The 14997-nt window shown below is 52.3% G+C and overlaps 1 protein-coding gene and 1 long non-coding RNA gene across 4 annotated transcripts in view; one reads left to right on the forward strand and one right to left on the reverse strand.

Moving 5' to 3' along the window:
- The window catches only part of ATP2C2 (ATPase secretory pathway Ca2+ transporting 2), a 93925-nt gene that overhangs the window by 77402 nt on the left and 1526 nt on the right, over window positions 1–14997 (forward strand). For 2 of the 3 annotated variants that reach the window (XM_032284568.1, XM_032284569.1), the window contains 11 exons: window positions 1665–1766; window positions 4067–4223; window positions 5603–5773; window positions 7039–7136; window positions 7222–7272; window positions 8938–9104; window positions 10632–10700; window positions 10780–10896; window positions 12121–12268; window positions 14136–14234; window positions 14408–14549. In XM_032284568.1, the coding sequence (XP_032140459.1) occupies window positions 1665–1766; window positions 4067–4223; window positions 5603–5773; window positions 7039–7136; window positions 7222–7272; window positions 8938–9104; window positions 10632–10700; window positions 10780–10896; window positions 12121–12268; window positions 14136–14234; window positions 14408–14549 (1321 nt within the window). Of the gene's footprint in view, window positions 1–1664; window positions 1767–4066; window positions 4224–5602; window positions 5774–7038; window positions 7137–7221; window positions 7273–8937; window positions 9105–10631; window positions 10701–10779; window positions 10897–11009; window positions 11090–12113; window positions 12269–14135; window positions 14235–14407; window positions 14550–14997 lie in introns of all 3 variants that reach the window. The other variant, XM_032284570.1, reaches the window with a different exon arrangement.
- Window positions 10091–13307, reverse strand: LOC116555701. Its single transcript, XR_004270630.1, has 2 exons — window positions 12895–13307; window positions 10091–12693 (listed from the first exon to the last, which is right to left on the reverse strand). It is a non-coding gene; the product is annotated as an uncharacterized LOC116555701 (long non-coding RNA).

A 14997-nucleotide genomic window follows, 5' to 3' on the forward strand; every position in this document is an offset into this window, starting at 1 on the left:
AGACACGTCGTGGTTCTTAGGCTCTCACGTGCTGTAAATGGCACTGAGGCCAGGCCAGAGGTTCCCAACCTTTTTCCATGATTGCTCCTGGAATAGTGTCCCAACGTTGCTGAAATAAAGCACCACTGGCTGGTGACGTAGAGTAACCAAAACGCATTGAAACACAGCTCTGTTGGCCAGAAGTTGAAATCAAGATGTGAGCAGGGCCAGGCTCCATCTCCCAGCTTCTGGGTGTCACCTGCGGCCCCACGTGTTCCTTCACTCGAAGCTGTGTCTCCACCTTGGCTTCTCACTCCAAGCTCTGCCTCGATCACGAGGTGCTCCCCACCATGGCTCCACACAGTGTTTTCCTCCTTTTTATGTTTTTGAAACAGAGTCTTGCTCTGTCACCCAGGCAAGAGTGCAATGGCATGATCTCAGCTCGTTGCAATCTCCGTCTCCCAGATTCAAGTGATTCTCCTGCCTCAGCCTCCCAAGTAGCTGGGGCTACAGGCGTGCGCCACCACGCCTAATTTTTTGTAGTTTTACTAGAGATGGGGTTTCACCGTGTTAGCCAGAATGGTCTTGATCTCCTGACCTCGTGATCCACCTGCCTTGGCCTCCCAAAGTGCTGGGATTACAGGCGTGAGCCAACACGCCCAGCCTTCCCCCTCTTAGATTTGTTTGCATTGGCTTAGGGCAAACCCGACACCTGCAAAGGCCCTACCTCCAAATCAGATCACATTCAGAGGTTCCGGGGTTAGGATTTCAACATATTTTTTGTGGGGTACAATTCAACTGCACTAAGGAGTTGTTTTAGGTATTTTTTCCCTAATCACCCCACCCCCACCGCCTGGAATTTAATACTGCAGATACACTGTGTGTTGTGTGCATATCTGCACTTTCTACATAAAAGGAGGAGTTTTTTTTGCCCTCGAGGTAATACGCTTTCACCTCCTGTAGGGTAGTGGGATGCGTGGGTCATGACTGGTTTACACTTGGGGAAACTGAGACTCTGAATTGTCACATCACTGATCCAAAAGCCGTCAAAGAGCAGCAGATGGCAGGCCAGGCACGGTGGCTCACACCTGTAGTCCCAGCACTCTGGGAGTCCGAGGCGGGTGGATCACGAGTGTGGTGTGGGCTTGTGGTCACAGCTGCTCAGGAAACTGAGGCAGGAAAATCACTTGAAACCAGAAGGTGGAGGGTGCAGTGAGCCGAGATTTCGCCACTGCACTCCAACCTGGCATCAGAGTGAGATTCTGTCTCACAAACAAAACAGAACGAAAAAGCAACAGCAGGCTGGCAAAGCCCCAGGGCTGTGGACAGCAGGGCTGCCTTGCTGACTCAGGGGTTTCCTTTTGGGAAATTGCTGCACCTTCAAGTCTGAAATGTTCCTCCTGGCAAAAATGCTGCAGGGTTTTGGTTCTAAGCAGGTTTCAGATAAAAGCAGTTCAGTGGCAAAGACCATCGGGTCTGCCCTTCAGCCAAGAGAAGAGATATATATATATTTTTTTTTTCAAGTGGGACATTCCAAGAGGAATGGCCTTTTTTCTTTGTGCTCAGTGCTTGGATTTATTATCTGCCAGAGGTGGTTTGAACAATGAATAATTTAAATGGACGGAGCTTTGTATAGAGATTGGCTTTGGATGACTCACTAAAAATGTCTCATTTTATTATGCTAGATGGATTTAAGTGATATTAAAAATTCATATGTAAGAAAAAAAGAGATTCCATTCAGTTCAGAGCAGAAGTGGATGGCGGTGCAATGCAGTCCGAAGACTGAGGTGAGACCTTTCAATCCCCAGCCTCTTCTCTCTTTCCGCCCGGGCCCCCACCCAGAAATAAAGCAAACTGCGGACTTCAAAGATAATTGTAAAGTTCCTGGCTGCTTCTGTGCAGTTCCACACGCATTGAAAAACTTTATCACCGTCAAACCTTTGATTCTCTCGGGTCTGCTTCTGGCTTTTTGTTTAAAACAGCAGTTCTCAAAGCAGGGTGCCTGAGGCAGCAGTGTCTGTATCACATGAGAGTTTATCAGAAATGCACAATCTCAGGTTCCATGCCAGACCTGAGTTGGAAGGTCCAGGGGTGGGACCCGGTAACGTTTGTTTTCTGAGGATTCTGATGCAGGCGCGAGTGTTGAAATTCACCAGCCTGTTATCAGATGACTGAGGCCCTGCCAGACGCTAACTTGCCAGGCCTCACTTTGCAACCCTGTGCTAAGTTTTTTATACTTCTTCTTTTTTTTTTAAGATGGAGTCTCGCTCTGTTGCCCAGGCTGGAGTGCAGTACCGCAATATCAGCTCACTGCAACCTCCTCCGCCTCCCAGGTTCAAGGGATTCTCCTGCCTCAGCCTCCCAAGTAGCTGGGATTACAGGTGTGCGCCATCATGCCTGGCTAATTTTTTGTATTTTTAGTAGAGACAAGGTTTCACCATGTTAGCCAGGATGGTCTCAATCTCCTGACCTCGTGATCCTCCTGCCTCGGCCTCCCACTGCACCTGGCCACCGCACCTGGCCAGTTTTTATACTTGTCAGCCCATCTCCCTGTCATATTGGGGAGCAAATTGTTCAGTACCGAAGGCGTGTCCGGGTGGTACATCCCAATGTGTGCACACACGTTGTCCCTCACTAAAGGAACACATACCAAGCTATGGCCACCCCGGGTGGACATTACAGCTGATTTTTCAAATTGTCTTTTCAGATTTGTTGTGGCTTTTCAAATTTCCTTTAAAAGCTATTTTTTAAGGTTTTTGTTGCCTTCTACCTTTTTCCCCATCCCTCTTCTTTCCTCCCATTCTTTCTGGAATCTACCGTGTCTGCCCATGCGGATTTCACGGGTCCTGCTCAGGGCTGTGGGTGGCTCAGCCAGCTCATGCCAGGGCCTTTCTAGGGTGGGTGGGCACATGGACATTTCAGGGGCTTAGAAGGGATTACAGATTTTCGGAAAACTTTTAGACCTTTCAATCTTTTTCCCTGCAAGGCAGTGGTAATATCATTGAAAAACTATAGAAATATGACTTAAAAATGAAAGCTTTTTTCATTCCACCCCTCTTTCCTCCCTCCCCCCCAACCACCCACCCAGAGGTAACTGTTTTAAGTCTGTAATGGAGCACTGCAGGTTCTGAATATGCACATGGCAACATCTGGTTGGTAGTTTTTAAAACAAAGTCACTGTTTATGGTGTTTGTAATTAGCTTTTTCCCCTAAGATTTTCTTTTAATATTATGTCTTAGATGCCTTTCTGTGTTGGTTAACATAAGCTTGTTATATTAATAATATTATAATATTAATTATAATACATTATGTATTATAAGTTTATTAATTATACTATTTTAATATATTACATTAATAATTTTAACATATATTTATAATATGCAATATTAATTGTAATATAATTATATATTTTAATAGTAATTATACATTATAATTATAAAATTAATAAATTTAAAATGTTATAATGTAATAATTAATATATTAACTATTACATTATATTATAATTAATATTAACTTATAATAGGATGTACACCCCCGTGAGCCAGGTAGGTCCAGTAGTGAGGCTGGGGATACAGTGTGACTCTCTCTGACCCAGGGCCTGCCCACATGGAGCTTAGAGTCTACACATTTCTCATGACAGAGCTGAACAAAAGCGTGGGAGGAATGATCAGCTACTCATGTGGGTTCACTATGACAAGCCACACGCTGGGGGTGGGTACGAAACAGACTTGGTGCTGCCCTAGGGAAGCAGCAGTCTAACCGAAAATATTCACAGTGAAACACACCCAGAGGCACAGCCCAAGCTGGGATAATACCTCCGGTTATTGAAACATACAGGATACTCTGAGCAACGGTAGCAAGGGAACTGAAAGAAGAATGAGGGCAGAAGATCAACCAACATTCTCGGGATGGATTCCGGAATTTAGTGAATCCATCCAGCCTCTGTGAACAGCGCTAGCCCACTGTAAATAACTCCGCCACATACGTCCCCATGCGTGTCTTTATAATCTTGCGCAGAGTGGGGTGATGGTCACTATGAACCAAGGCATCCAGTGACAGTGGATTTCTTCCCTTTGTCTTTTCTAAGGATCAGGAAGACATTTACTTCATGAAGGGGGCCTTGGAAGAGGTGATTCGCTACTGCACAATGTACAACAATGGAGGCATCCCCCTGCCGCTGACGCCCCAGCAGAGGTCATTCTACCTGCAGGAAGAGAAGAGGATGGGGTCGCTTGGTCTGCGAGGTCAGTGCCTGGCCCCAGTCCAGAGCTTTAAGTTTGCATGTAACATAACCTCATTTTTTTTTTTTTTTTTTTTTTTGGAGACAGATTCTTGCTCTGTTGCCAGGCTGGAATGCAGTGGTGCGATCTTGGCTCGCTGCAACCTCTGCCTCTCAGGTTCAGGCAATTCTCCTGCCTCAGCCTCCTGAGTAGCTGAGACTACAGGCACCTGCCACCACGCCCGGCTGATTTTTTTTGTATTTTTACTAGAGATGAGGTTTCACCATGTTGTTCAGGATGGTCTCGATCTCTTGACCTCGTAATCTGCCCGCCTGGGCCTCCCAAAGTGCTGGGATTACAGGCGTGCGCCACCGTGCCCAGCCAGTGTTGACTTTTAAGGGCATTCAAGCAGGGTCCCCCATCAAGAAGGTCACCTGTCCCAAGGAGTCAGGCAGCATGCTGACAGCAGCGACACATGCTTGGAACCTGGTGGTCAGATGAAAGGCAGAGAGGCCCCCACCTCACCCCAGCTCCTCACCGACCCCTGTTAATCCAGAGAAGAGGGGACCCTCCCTTGCTGTTTCCTGGGGCAGGTGAATGGGCTGCACCCCAAACATTGATTTTCCAGTCATGGCGGAAGGTGAAAAGTACGTCTTACATGGAAGCTGGCAAGAGAGAATGAGAGCCAAGAAAAAGAGGAAACATCTTAGGAAATCATCAGCTCTCATGAGTCTATTCAATACCACAGAACAGTATGGGGAAGCCACCGGCATGATTCAGTTACCTCCCACCAGGTCCCTCCCACAACACATGGGAATTACGGGAGCTACAATTCAAGATGAGGTTTGGTGGGGACACAGCCAAGCTATATCAAGTGGACAGCAGTGATGCTTTCTGCTACGTGGCTGTTTCTGGCTTCCCTCTCTGATGTGCATCTTCACAGGCCTGAGAGCCACTGGAGGCATCTCTGCCCTCCCTTTGCAGTCTAGGAACTTGCTGCCTGAGCCCCCTGCAGACCGAGGAGGATCTGGGCCATGGTGCAGGCTGGCTGGGAACTAACAACTGGGTGCGGTGGCTCACCAGTAATCCCAGCACTTTGGGAGGCTGAGGTGGGAAGATCACCTGAGGTCAGGAGTTTGAGAGCAACGTGACCAACAGGGTGAAGCCCTTTCTCTACTAAAAATACGGAAATTAGCTGGGCATGGTGGTGAGCACCTGCAATCCGGGCTACTCAGGAGGCTGAGGCAGTGGAATCATTTGAACCTGGGCAGTGAGCCAAGATGGTGCCACTGCACTCCAGCCTGGGCAACAAGAATGAAACTCCCTCTCAAGAAAAACACAAAACACAGAAAAACAGCCCCTAACCCCCCAGTGACCCCTCCTTTCCCTCCCTCTCTCTGCAGTGCTGGCCCTGGCTTCTGGGCCCGAGCTGGGGCGGCTGACATTTCTGGGTCTCGTGGGCATCATCGATCCCCCGAGGGCTGGCGTGAAGGAAGCGGTTCAGGTTCTCTCCGAATCAGGCGTGTCCGTGAAGATGATAACAGGAGATGCTCTGGAGACGGCCTTGGCCATAGGTAACCGGGACAGGGTGGGGATTGAGGATGAAAGGACCCGTCCATCCTTTACCATGGGGTGCTGCTACCATAGGGAAGCCTCAGCTAACTCGGTCAGTAGTGCTCATGTCGAGTCCTATGGGCTTAGAAAAGATGCTGAGATTCATGGGCCAGCATTCCATCTTCCGAGGTATCCCTGTTTCTGAAATGTTGGCAGGTTCTGCCAAAGGGTAAAAGTCCTCATGGATAGTGAAGCCCTACGATGTGTCAGGGGCTTTTCATCCACTATCATCACAAGCAGCCTCATGCCCACGTAGTTTGAGTCTGCCGTACCCTTGGCAAACCGTTGAACCACTCTGACCCTCGGTCTCTTCATCAATAGAGGGCTAGCAGCCTCCTCCCCCATCCTCATCCTTCCTCCTCCTCCCTTCTCCCTCCCTTCTTCTCCCTCCTCTTCCTCTTCCTTTCTTTTTTCTCCTTTCTCCTCCTCCCTTAACTTGTAGTTTAGGGGAAAACTACAACAGATGCTATCTTTTCTCTTTTTTTGGTGGGGAACAGTACTGAGTCTCACTTTGTCACCCAGGCTGGAGTGCAGTGGCACAATCTCGGCTTACTTCAACATCTGCCTCCCAGGTTCAAGTGATTCTTCTGCCTCAGCCTCCCAAGTAGCTGGGATTTCAGCGTGCACCACCACACCTGGCTAATTTTGTATTTTTAGTAGAGACAGGGTTTCGCTATGTTGGCCAGGCTGGTCTGAAACTCCCGACCTCAGGTGATCCGCCCACCTTGGCCTTCCCAAGTGCTGGGCATTCCTTGGCATTATTCCTGTTATTCAACTCTGTGCCTCAGTTTCCTCCTCTGTAAAATAGGGGTACTGTTAATGCCATCAGCTAATTCACAGGGTTGGTGAGAGGATTAAACAAAGCCAGGCCCATGAATCTCTTCCTCCTCCTTCCTCCTGCCTCTCCCCCTCCCCTGCCTGGTGCTATGAAAAGGTCCATGGGCTTTGGAATGAGAGCCGTGTGAGCTTCCAGAGTTATTCCTTATCAGCTGTGTGAGCTCGGATAGGTCACTCCTCTGTTTCCTCATCTGTAAAGTGGGGATAATGAAGTGTTCGGTGTCAGTTAATCCTGTGGAGAGCATTGAGGCCACACGGCACGGGGGGTGCCCAGGACACTGTCTCCAGCGTGGTTTTATTCTTGGTGTTGTCCATGGCCAACGTAGGGCTAGGAGCGGGGCGGGGGAGGGGGCCTCGGAGCCGGCCCTCAGAGCAGGTTCTCCTGCAGGGAGAAACATTGGCCTGGGAGACGGGAAGCTGCAAGCCATGTCCGGGGAGGAGGTGGACGGCGTGGAGAAGGGCGAGCTGGCCGACCTCGTGGGGAAGGTGGGTCTCCGGAGGCACGGCTGGCGGTGGGGCTGGGTCACAGCTCTGAAATCTGATTCTTCACCGTCCCTGTATCCATGTCCAGGTGTCCGTGTTCTTCAGGACCAGCCCAAGGCACAAGCTGAAAATCATCAAGGTTCGCTGGGCAAGGCGCGCACAGTGCAGGGCTCGACCGTGGCTTCCTTCTCTAGGTCCAGGGCAGCTGCCGCAGGGGTTACCTTTTCACAGCCTGGGGAGGGAGGAGGAGGAGCAGGGGCGGGTGGGCAGCCCCCTCGGAGAGGACGAGGCCCTGAAGTTGCCAGTGTCACTTGTGCTCACAGCCCCTTGGCCAGAACAGGTCCAGGTTTAGCTGCAGGGGATGCTGGGAAGTGTCATCTCTAGCAGGGTGGACACGAGCTCCAGTGAGCCTGGGGGTCCTTTTAAGAAGGAGTGGATAACTGGGGGACCCTTGCCACACAGGCTGAAAAGAGAGCCGTAAGTGGATAATGCAGAGGGTAAAACTACAAGAGGCTGCCTTTTTTTTTTTTTTTTGGTGGGGGGCGGTACGGAGTCTCACTCTGTCACCCAGGCTGGAGTGAGTGGCACAATCTCAGCTTATTTCAACCTCTGCCTCCCAGGGTCAAGCGATTCTCCTGCCTCAGCCTCCCAGGCAGGTGGGATTACGGTGTGCACCACCACACCCAGCTAATTTTTGTATTTTTAGTAGAGATGGCGTTTCACCATGTTTGCCAGGGTGATCTCCAACCCCTGACCTCAGGTGATCTGCCCGCCTCGGCCTCCCAATGTGCTGGGCGCTCTTTGGCATTATTCCTGTTATTCAACTCTGTGCCTCAGTTTCCTCCTCTGTAAAATGGGGGGACTGTGAATGCTGTCAGCTAATTCGCAGTGTTGGTGAGAGAGCTGAACAAAGCCAGGCACACAGCAGGTGTCCAATGAAGAGCTGCTGTGATCTTGTGACCCTGCATCCCAAAACTAAAACAGGTGGAAAGTGAAAGCGTGCTTTTCTTGCCTGCGTGCACTCTGAACGTTTGCCCTGGAGCTCTTTTAGCAGATGGGCTTTCTTCTTTTGTGTTATTTTTAGTTCTGTAGAGTAAATCCCTATGTGAATTACTTCTCAAAGAAGGTAGTAGTACTTACCAGGTACCTCATGGTTTTTAGGGCTGCATCTTTTATTTTTTTATTTTTTTGAGACGGAGTTTCGCTCTTGTTACCCAGGCTGGAGTGCAATGGCGCAATCTCGGCTCACCGCAACCTCCGCCTCCTGGGCTCAGGCAATTCTCCTGCCTCAGCCTCCCAAGTAGCTGGGTTTACAGGCCACCACACCCAGCTAATTTTTTGTATTTTTAGTAGAGACGGGGTTTCACTATGTTGACCAGGATGGTCTCGATCTCTTGACCTTATGATCCATCCGCCTCGGCCTCCCAAAGTACTGGGATTACAGGTGTGAGCCACCGCGCCCGGCCTTTTATTACTATTATTGGTGATGGATAACCTTTCTGAGCCCTTGCTGACTGTGCTGGGCACTGTCACATCCATCATCTTAGTTTGGGCTTCACAACAGCCCTGGGAAGAAGGAACAGTTGCTCCCACTTTGCAAATGGGGAAACTGAGGTCGAGAGGGTCAAGGGCTCGCCCAGTTCCTGCAGCTAATGTGGGTGAAGCTGGGATTCAGACTCTGGTGCCCTCCAGACAGAGGTCTCTGCAGCTGGCCAGGTGGTGTGCCTGGCAGAGCACTGGAAGGGAAGGGAGGAGCCAGGAGGGGTCCTCGGGCTGCAGGCCTTCATGGCTGCTGTGTCCAAAGGCTCTGCAGGAGTTGGGGGCGATTGTGGCCATGACTGGGGATGGCGTGAATGATGCAGTGGCCCTGAAGTCTGCAGACATCGGGATCGCCATGGGGCAGACAGGGACGGACGTCAGCAAAGAGGCCGCCAACATGATCCTGGTGGATGATGACTTCTCAGCCATCATGTAAGCTGCCCTTTTGGTAGTTTCTTAGTTGCAAAAAGGCCTGGGGTCACCAGCTTCTCCCTGGGACCTGCTACTGTGGAGATACAGGGGATCTCAAGGAGTCCCCAGGGAGAGCTCAATCTTGGGGTTCATCACTGTGGCAGTGCCTCCAACCTCAAACACCAACAGCCTCTCAAAGCAGGGTCATGGGGTCTGTGACTTCTGGGGCACGTTACAGACACGAAGCAGAGATGGGATTCGCTGCCTGCAGGTGTGTTCCGTGTGTTACTGGCTCAGGCCGGTGGCAGCAGCTGAATCTATAAGGCAAACCTGCAGCCAAAGACACGCTCACACTGGAGTGTCAGGTGAGAAAGGTTGGACGCTGGCATGTTGATACGCACATCTCATGCACTGAAAACCGCTGGTGGGCTCTCTAGGTTCTAGGATTGTACAAAACCATTTTTTCTGTTTCCCTTTTATGTATTTTTTTCTTAATACATTTACCTTCCCTCAGGATCTAATTTTAATTAGTTCAAACTCCTTCCTCATAAGTAAATCACAGTAGTTGGGGATGAGAGAAAAAAAAAATTTTTGAGACGGAGTCGCCCCCTATTGCCCGAGGTGGAGTGCGGTGGCGAGATCTCAGCTCACTGCAACCTCCGCCTCCCGGGTTCAAGTGATTCTCCTGTCTCAGCCTCACAAGTAGCTGGGATTACAGGCATGTGCCAACACACCTGGCTAATTTTTTGTATCTGTAGTAGAGATGGGGTTTCACCATGTTGGTCTCAAACTCCTGACCTCCTGATCTACGCACCTTGGCCTCCCAAAGTGCTGGAGTTACAAGCATGAGCAAGGGAAAGCTTTTCTGAGGCTGATGTCAGAAATTCAAATGAACAAATGCCAAGGTTAGGTGTGATCACCCACTTTGCAAAGGCGTCTCCACGACTGACTCATCATAGGAAGCCCTAACACAGTCAAAAAAAAAAAAAGTCCTATCAGCTCTACAGTTCTTTTGCAAAATTTTTTAGTAAAATCTGGGGGTGGGGGTGGTGCATAGATTGCTTTTCTATATTAGTGACCCCAGGTCAAGGTTTAAAAGGCCTTCCTTGAAGAGCCTTCTAAAGACACAAGTAGGCAGCGTCCTCCAGTCTCCCCCCTCTCCCTCCTTGCTGTCCCCCGGACCTTTCAAGCCCGACTGGTTTTGCTGTGCCTCTTTTCTTTGGTGAATCGCTGGGAGGCATGGAGCACTCGGGAGTCTGGGCAGGGATGGGGTCCCTGGGCTTGACAGGAGCGTAATTTATGTCCGATTGGAGGCATCGAATGTACCCTTGGCACAGAAGGGCAAAGTGGCTTGAGGATCAGTCCCCAGTGGCCGAGGGGCACCTGTTAGAACACCACCATCTCCTACGGATGTGTCCCCAAGAAAGCCCGCAAGTCCAAGTCTGACATCCATCTGTGCGCGTCACCACTGCCCCTTGCAGCAACCGACACAGCTGCTGGAGCCCTCCCGCAGGGCCTCTGAGAGTGAACGGCTCTCTTCTCTCGCAGGAATGCAGTGGAGGAAGGGAAGGGGATTTTTTACAACATCAAAAACTTTGTCCGATTCCAGCTGAGCACGTAAGTAGAGGCCGGCTTCCCGAGGGCATGAGGTGCCAAGCCTGCTGGGCAGCCCTGACGGGCTGTGTGTGCCCCGCAGGAGCATCTCTGCCCTGAGTCTCATCACTCTGTCCACCGTGTTCAACCTGCCCAGCCCTCTCAACGCCATGCAGATCCTGTGGATCAACATCATCATGGATGGGCCCCCGGCACAGAGGTAAGGCCAGGCGGGGCCCTGCGTCTCGTTACCCCCCTGCGGGGCTTCCCCCAGGGGCTGCTGGCTGTGCCCCAAGGCTATAGGGATGAACAAACACAGCCACTTTCCATCAGGAGTTCCCAGAAAACTGGAGTGGCTGGCACTGGAGTGAGCCTGAGGGTAGAAGGCAGAGGAGAAAGTACCTGGGCTGGCAGAGGATGCAACTTTCTGCTCCCTCTGCCGGGATGCTCTCCCTGGGCAGCCTGCCTGGCTTGTTCTCATTCTTCATTCCGGTCACTGCCTTCAGGAAGTCTTCCCTGATTGCACTCCCATTCCATCTCCTCATGCTGCTGTGTTTTTCCGTAGAGAGGAAATAACGTCCATACCTTTCTTTATGGATGTGATTATGATCTGGCTCCCCTTTAGAACATCAGCTTCATTGAGGCAGAGTTTGTTTTATCCCTGCTGTCTAGAGATAAAGTACGTGTTACTCAGTAGGTGTTCAGGAGTTCACCTGTGGTGCAACTTAATATCCCCAACAACAAGGGGATATTAAGCTAGCCGAGTGGCCCAGGGGAAGGAATGAGCTTTGGAGTCAGGGGACCCACGTGGCCATGCGAACGTAACCGTGTGCGCGCAGAGCCGATGGTACTTCTGCAGCTCACTCAGTGTTGCTGTTGTCACCATTGACAGCTGCCAAGGGAAAGAGTCCCCATTTGTGTCCCCACAGCCAAGTGTGAGGGCTACCTCTCCTACCCCCACTCCCCGGGAGCAGAAGTGGGGCCACGAAGCAGGCCTCAGCTGTGTCTGAGCAGTGGGGCGTCTCCCCGATGCTCTCGCCACGCCGCCCCCTGCTGGTCTAGCCTCAACCCTGCTGTGTGGAGTTGGCTGGAGGCAGGTCTTCCTTGACAGACGAAGGGCCCTGCAGAGGGCAGAGCCTGTTTCTCCAGGCCCAACGTTGGGGGTCCCCACGTGGTGATGGAGTGCACCTGGGCGTATGGAACTGTGTGTGGTTGGCCTCACTTGGTGGTCTTCCTTCACTGTCTGGGGACAGATGGAGGGGCCCAGGCTCTGGGGCTTCTGGAAGGCGCCAAAGAGGACATGCGGGATGCCTGGGGGCATTCAGCAAATGCCTGGCCCTGCCCACTGTGCCAACTCGTCCTGGAAGATGTAGGTACAGCCGTTTCAAACATCCTTTTTACATCCCTGGTTCATTTCCAAGTGTCTGTGTTTTGTTGGGAGCAGCCTGGGCGTAGAGCCCGTTGACAAAGACGCCCTCAGGCAGCCACCACGGAGCGTGGGGGACACCATCCTCAGCAGAGCCCTCATCCTGAAGATCCTCATGTCTGCGGCCATCATCATCAGTGGGACCCTCTTTATCTTCTGGAAGGAGGTGAGTGAGGGCCTCCACTGCTTGTTCAAGCCCTGGTGCAGTGCAGACGCTGGGGACTGCAGGCCCTGCCCTCCTGCCGTGGCTCACATCTGGGAGAGGCAAACACGTACACACACAGGACAGTGTGATGCCATCAGAGGGAGGGGAGGCCTGAGGCGGAGGGGCTGGGTGACCCTGAAAGCAGGGAAGTTGCCAGGTGTGTGCCTGCAAACTGCAGAGGCCAGCGGGATGGGGATGTCATGGCCGGGACCAGAGTTAAGATGGACAGGATGCCCACTGTTCCTTTTATTGTTACCAGGAAACAAGTGGAAACAGGAAAAAGATCCTCCTCATTGTCTAGAGGTGACTGTTTGCTTCGGATCTGGTCCTGTCACTTTTTCATGGCCTGCAGGTTCAGGGAGCTCTGGGCCAGGACGGGCAATGACCTAGGTGGGAAATGAGGCAGGTTGACCCCAGGACCTTTTACATCACAGCCCATGTGCAGGAAGGGGGTGGGACCCCAGCCAGGCACCCTGAGTCCATTTTTCCTCCAGCTCTCCTCCTGCCCAGCCCAGAGTCTACTTTCACTTGCTCCTCCCTCTGCCCCTAGCAAAACAGCTCTATATTTCCCGAGTATTCTTACTCACCTGGGAAGGCAGTCAAGGTCTTATCCAGCTTGGGGTGGGAGAGACGGGCTCTCTTTGGTCCAAGCCGGTGGTCCTCAGAGTGGGGTTCCAGCAGTGGTGTCAGCACCCCTGGGCATCTAAAAAATCAGATGCCCAGGCCCTATCTCCGCCTCCACTTTAACACACTTGCTCCAGGAGACTCAGCTGCGAGCTCATGGCTCAACCCTCTGATCTGGCGCTGAGTGCAGGAGGGAAGTGGTGGCATGCTGCCCGGGCCAGGCAGAGAAGCCTCTCCTCAGGTGTTCGGAAGTTGAGCTGAAAAGTGCCAGCTGGGCATGGTGGCTCATGCCTATAATCCCAGCACTATGGGAGGCCAAGGCAGGCAGATTACCTGAGGGCAGGAGTTTGAGACGAGCCTGGCTCCACATGGCGAAACCCTGTCTCTACTGGAAACAGAAAAATTAGCCAGGCATGGTAGCTTATGCCTGTAATCCTACACTTTAGGAGGCTGAGGCGGATGGATCGCTTGAGGATTTCAAGACCAGCCTGGCCAACATGGTGAAACTTCATCTCTACTAAAAATACAAAATTAGCCAGATGGGCATCTGTAGTCCCAGCTACTTGGGAGGCTGAGGTGGGAGAATTACCTGAACTTGGGAGGCAGAAGGTTGCAGTGGGCTGAGATCGTACCACTGCACTCCAGCCTAAGTGACGGAGTGAGATTCCATCTCAAAAAAAAAAAAAGAGAACTGCCCAGGAACATCTGACGGGGGGCTGGTCTGGTCTTAGCTCCAGCCATACCCTGCCGGGGCGGCCACCCCAAGCCTTCGTCTGTGGCCCTGCAGGGCTCAAGGCCGGGGAGGATTCCAGGGCTTTTCTCAGCCACCTCACAGGCCCTCATCTTCTTGGGGGTCAGCCAGCCAGCCTTGTAGGAAGTGACATTCACTGTGTGGGTTTAATTGGAGTGGCGTCACCTCCCTGGCAGACAGTTACTTACTTCCTGGAGGAGGCGGGGTTACCTCCACCTGTAGGTACCCTGCCCCTATCCTCATGGTGGCAGCAAACCAGCGTGTGCTGCGGAGACTCTGGTGAGCACCTGCTGACCACACACCTGAATGAAGCTGTGTCACCAAGTCCTCTTAATGAGCTTATAAGTGGCCGGGGCCGTGTCCCAGGAGCCGCCAGGCAGGCCTGTGCTCTTTGGTTCAGGATGGATGGTGTCTCTTCCCGTGTGACCTCTTGCCTGCTTCCTTGCCTTCCAGATGCCTGAAGACAGAGCGAGCACTCCCCGCACCACCACGATGACATTCACTTGTTTTGTGTTTTTCGATCTCTTCAACGCATTGACCTGCCGCTCTCAGGTGAGACCCGGGCTGACCCATCTCTGCAGAGCTGCAGGGTGTTCTCGACAGCAGCGCCCTGGTGCTGCTCACAGCACTGAGCAGCCCTGGCTCAGCGTGGGCAGCCAGGGCTCCCCTGCCTTTACCTGGAGTGTGGACAGCGCACAAGCCCCCATGTAACCTTCTTCCCGCAGACCAAGCTAATATTTGAGATCGGCTTTCTCAGGAACCGCATGTTCCTCTACTCCGTCCTTGGGTCCATCCTGGGGCAGCTGGTGGTCATTTACATCCCCCCGCTGCAGAGGGTCTTCCAGACAGAGAACCTGGGAGCGCTTGGTGAGTGGCAGGGACGTGAACTGGTGACCTAGACCAGGGCTGTGGTGGGCGGCAGCTGCCAGGTGGGGAACCGCAGCCCAGGAGGGGTCAGTGCAGCTCACCAGAGGCCGGCTCCCTCTTCGGGGCTCTTCTGTCCTCACAGGAGGGAACTCTAATGTGGGCTAAGTGAGGGGGGCACAGAGGACACACACAAACCCCCAGGAAGATGCCCCTCGCTCTGGAGTAGGGTCTGGGGCCCAAAGGGCATCGGGATCCCAGGCATCGGCTGGAGGCTCAGAGCACGTGCAGGGAGGCGGAAGGGAGCTGAGTGAGGTCAGGACTCAGCCTGGGGTGTGCCCCCAGCTGGGGAGCCTGGATTTGACCCTGGGGCTAGTAGTGTGACTTACAGATCTGGTCACCTGAAGACAGGGAGCTGGACTGCCTTCCAGTTTTGGCTGAAAGGGACATG

This window comes from Sapajus apella, unplaced genomic scaffold (genome assembly GCF_009761245.1).
Source record: "Sapajus apella isolate SASKATOON/1434 unplaced genomic scaffold, GSC_monkey_1.0 scaffold15, whole genome shotgun sequence".
In the NCBI taxonomy this organism is placed as follows: Eukaryota; Metazoa; Chordata; class Mammalia; order Primates; family Cebidae; genus Sapajus; species Sapajus apella.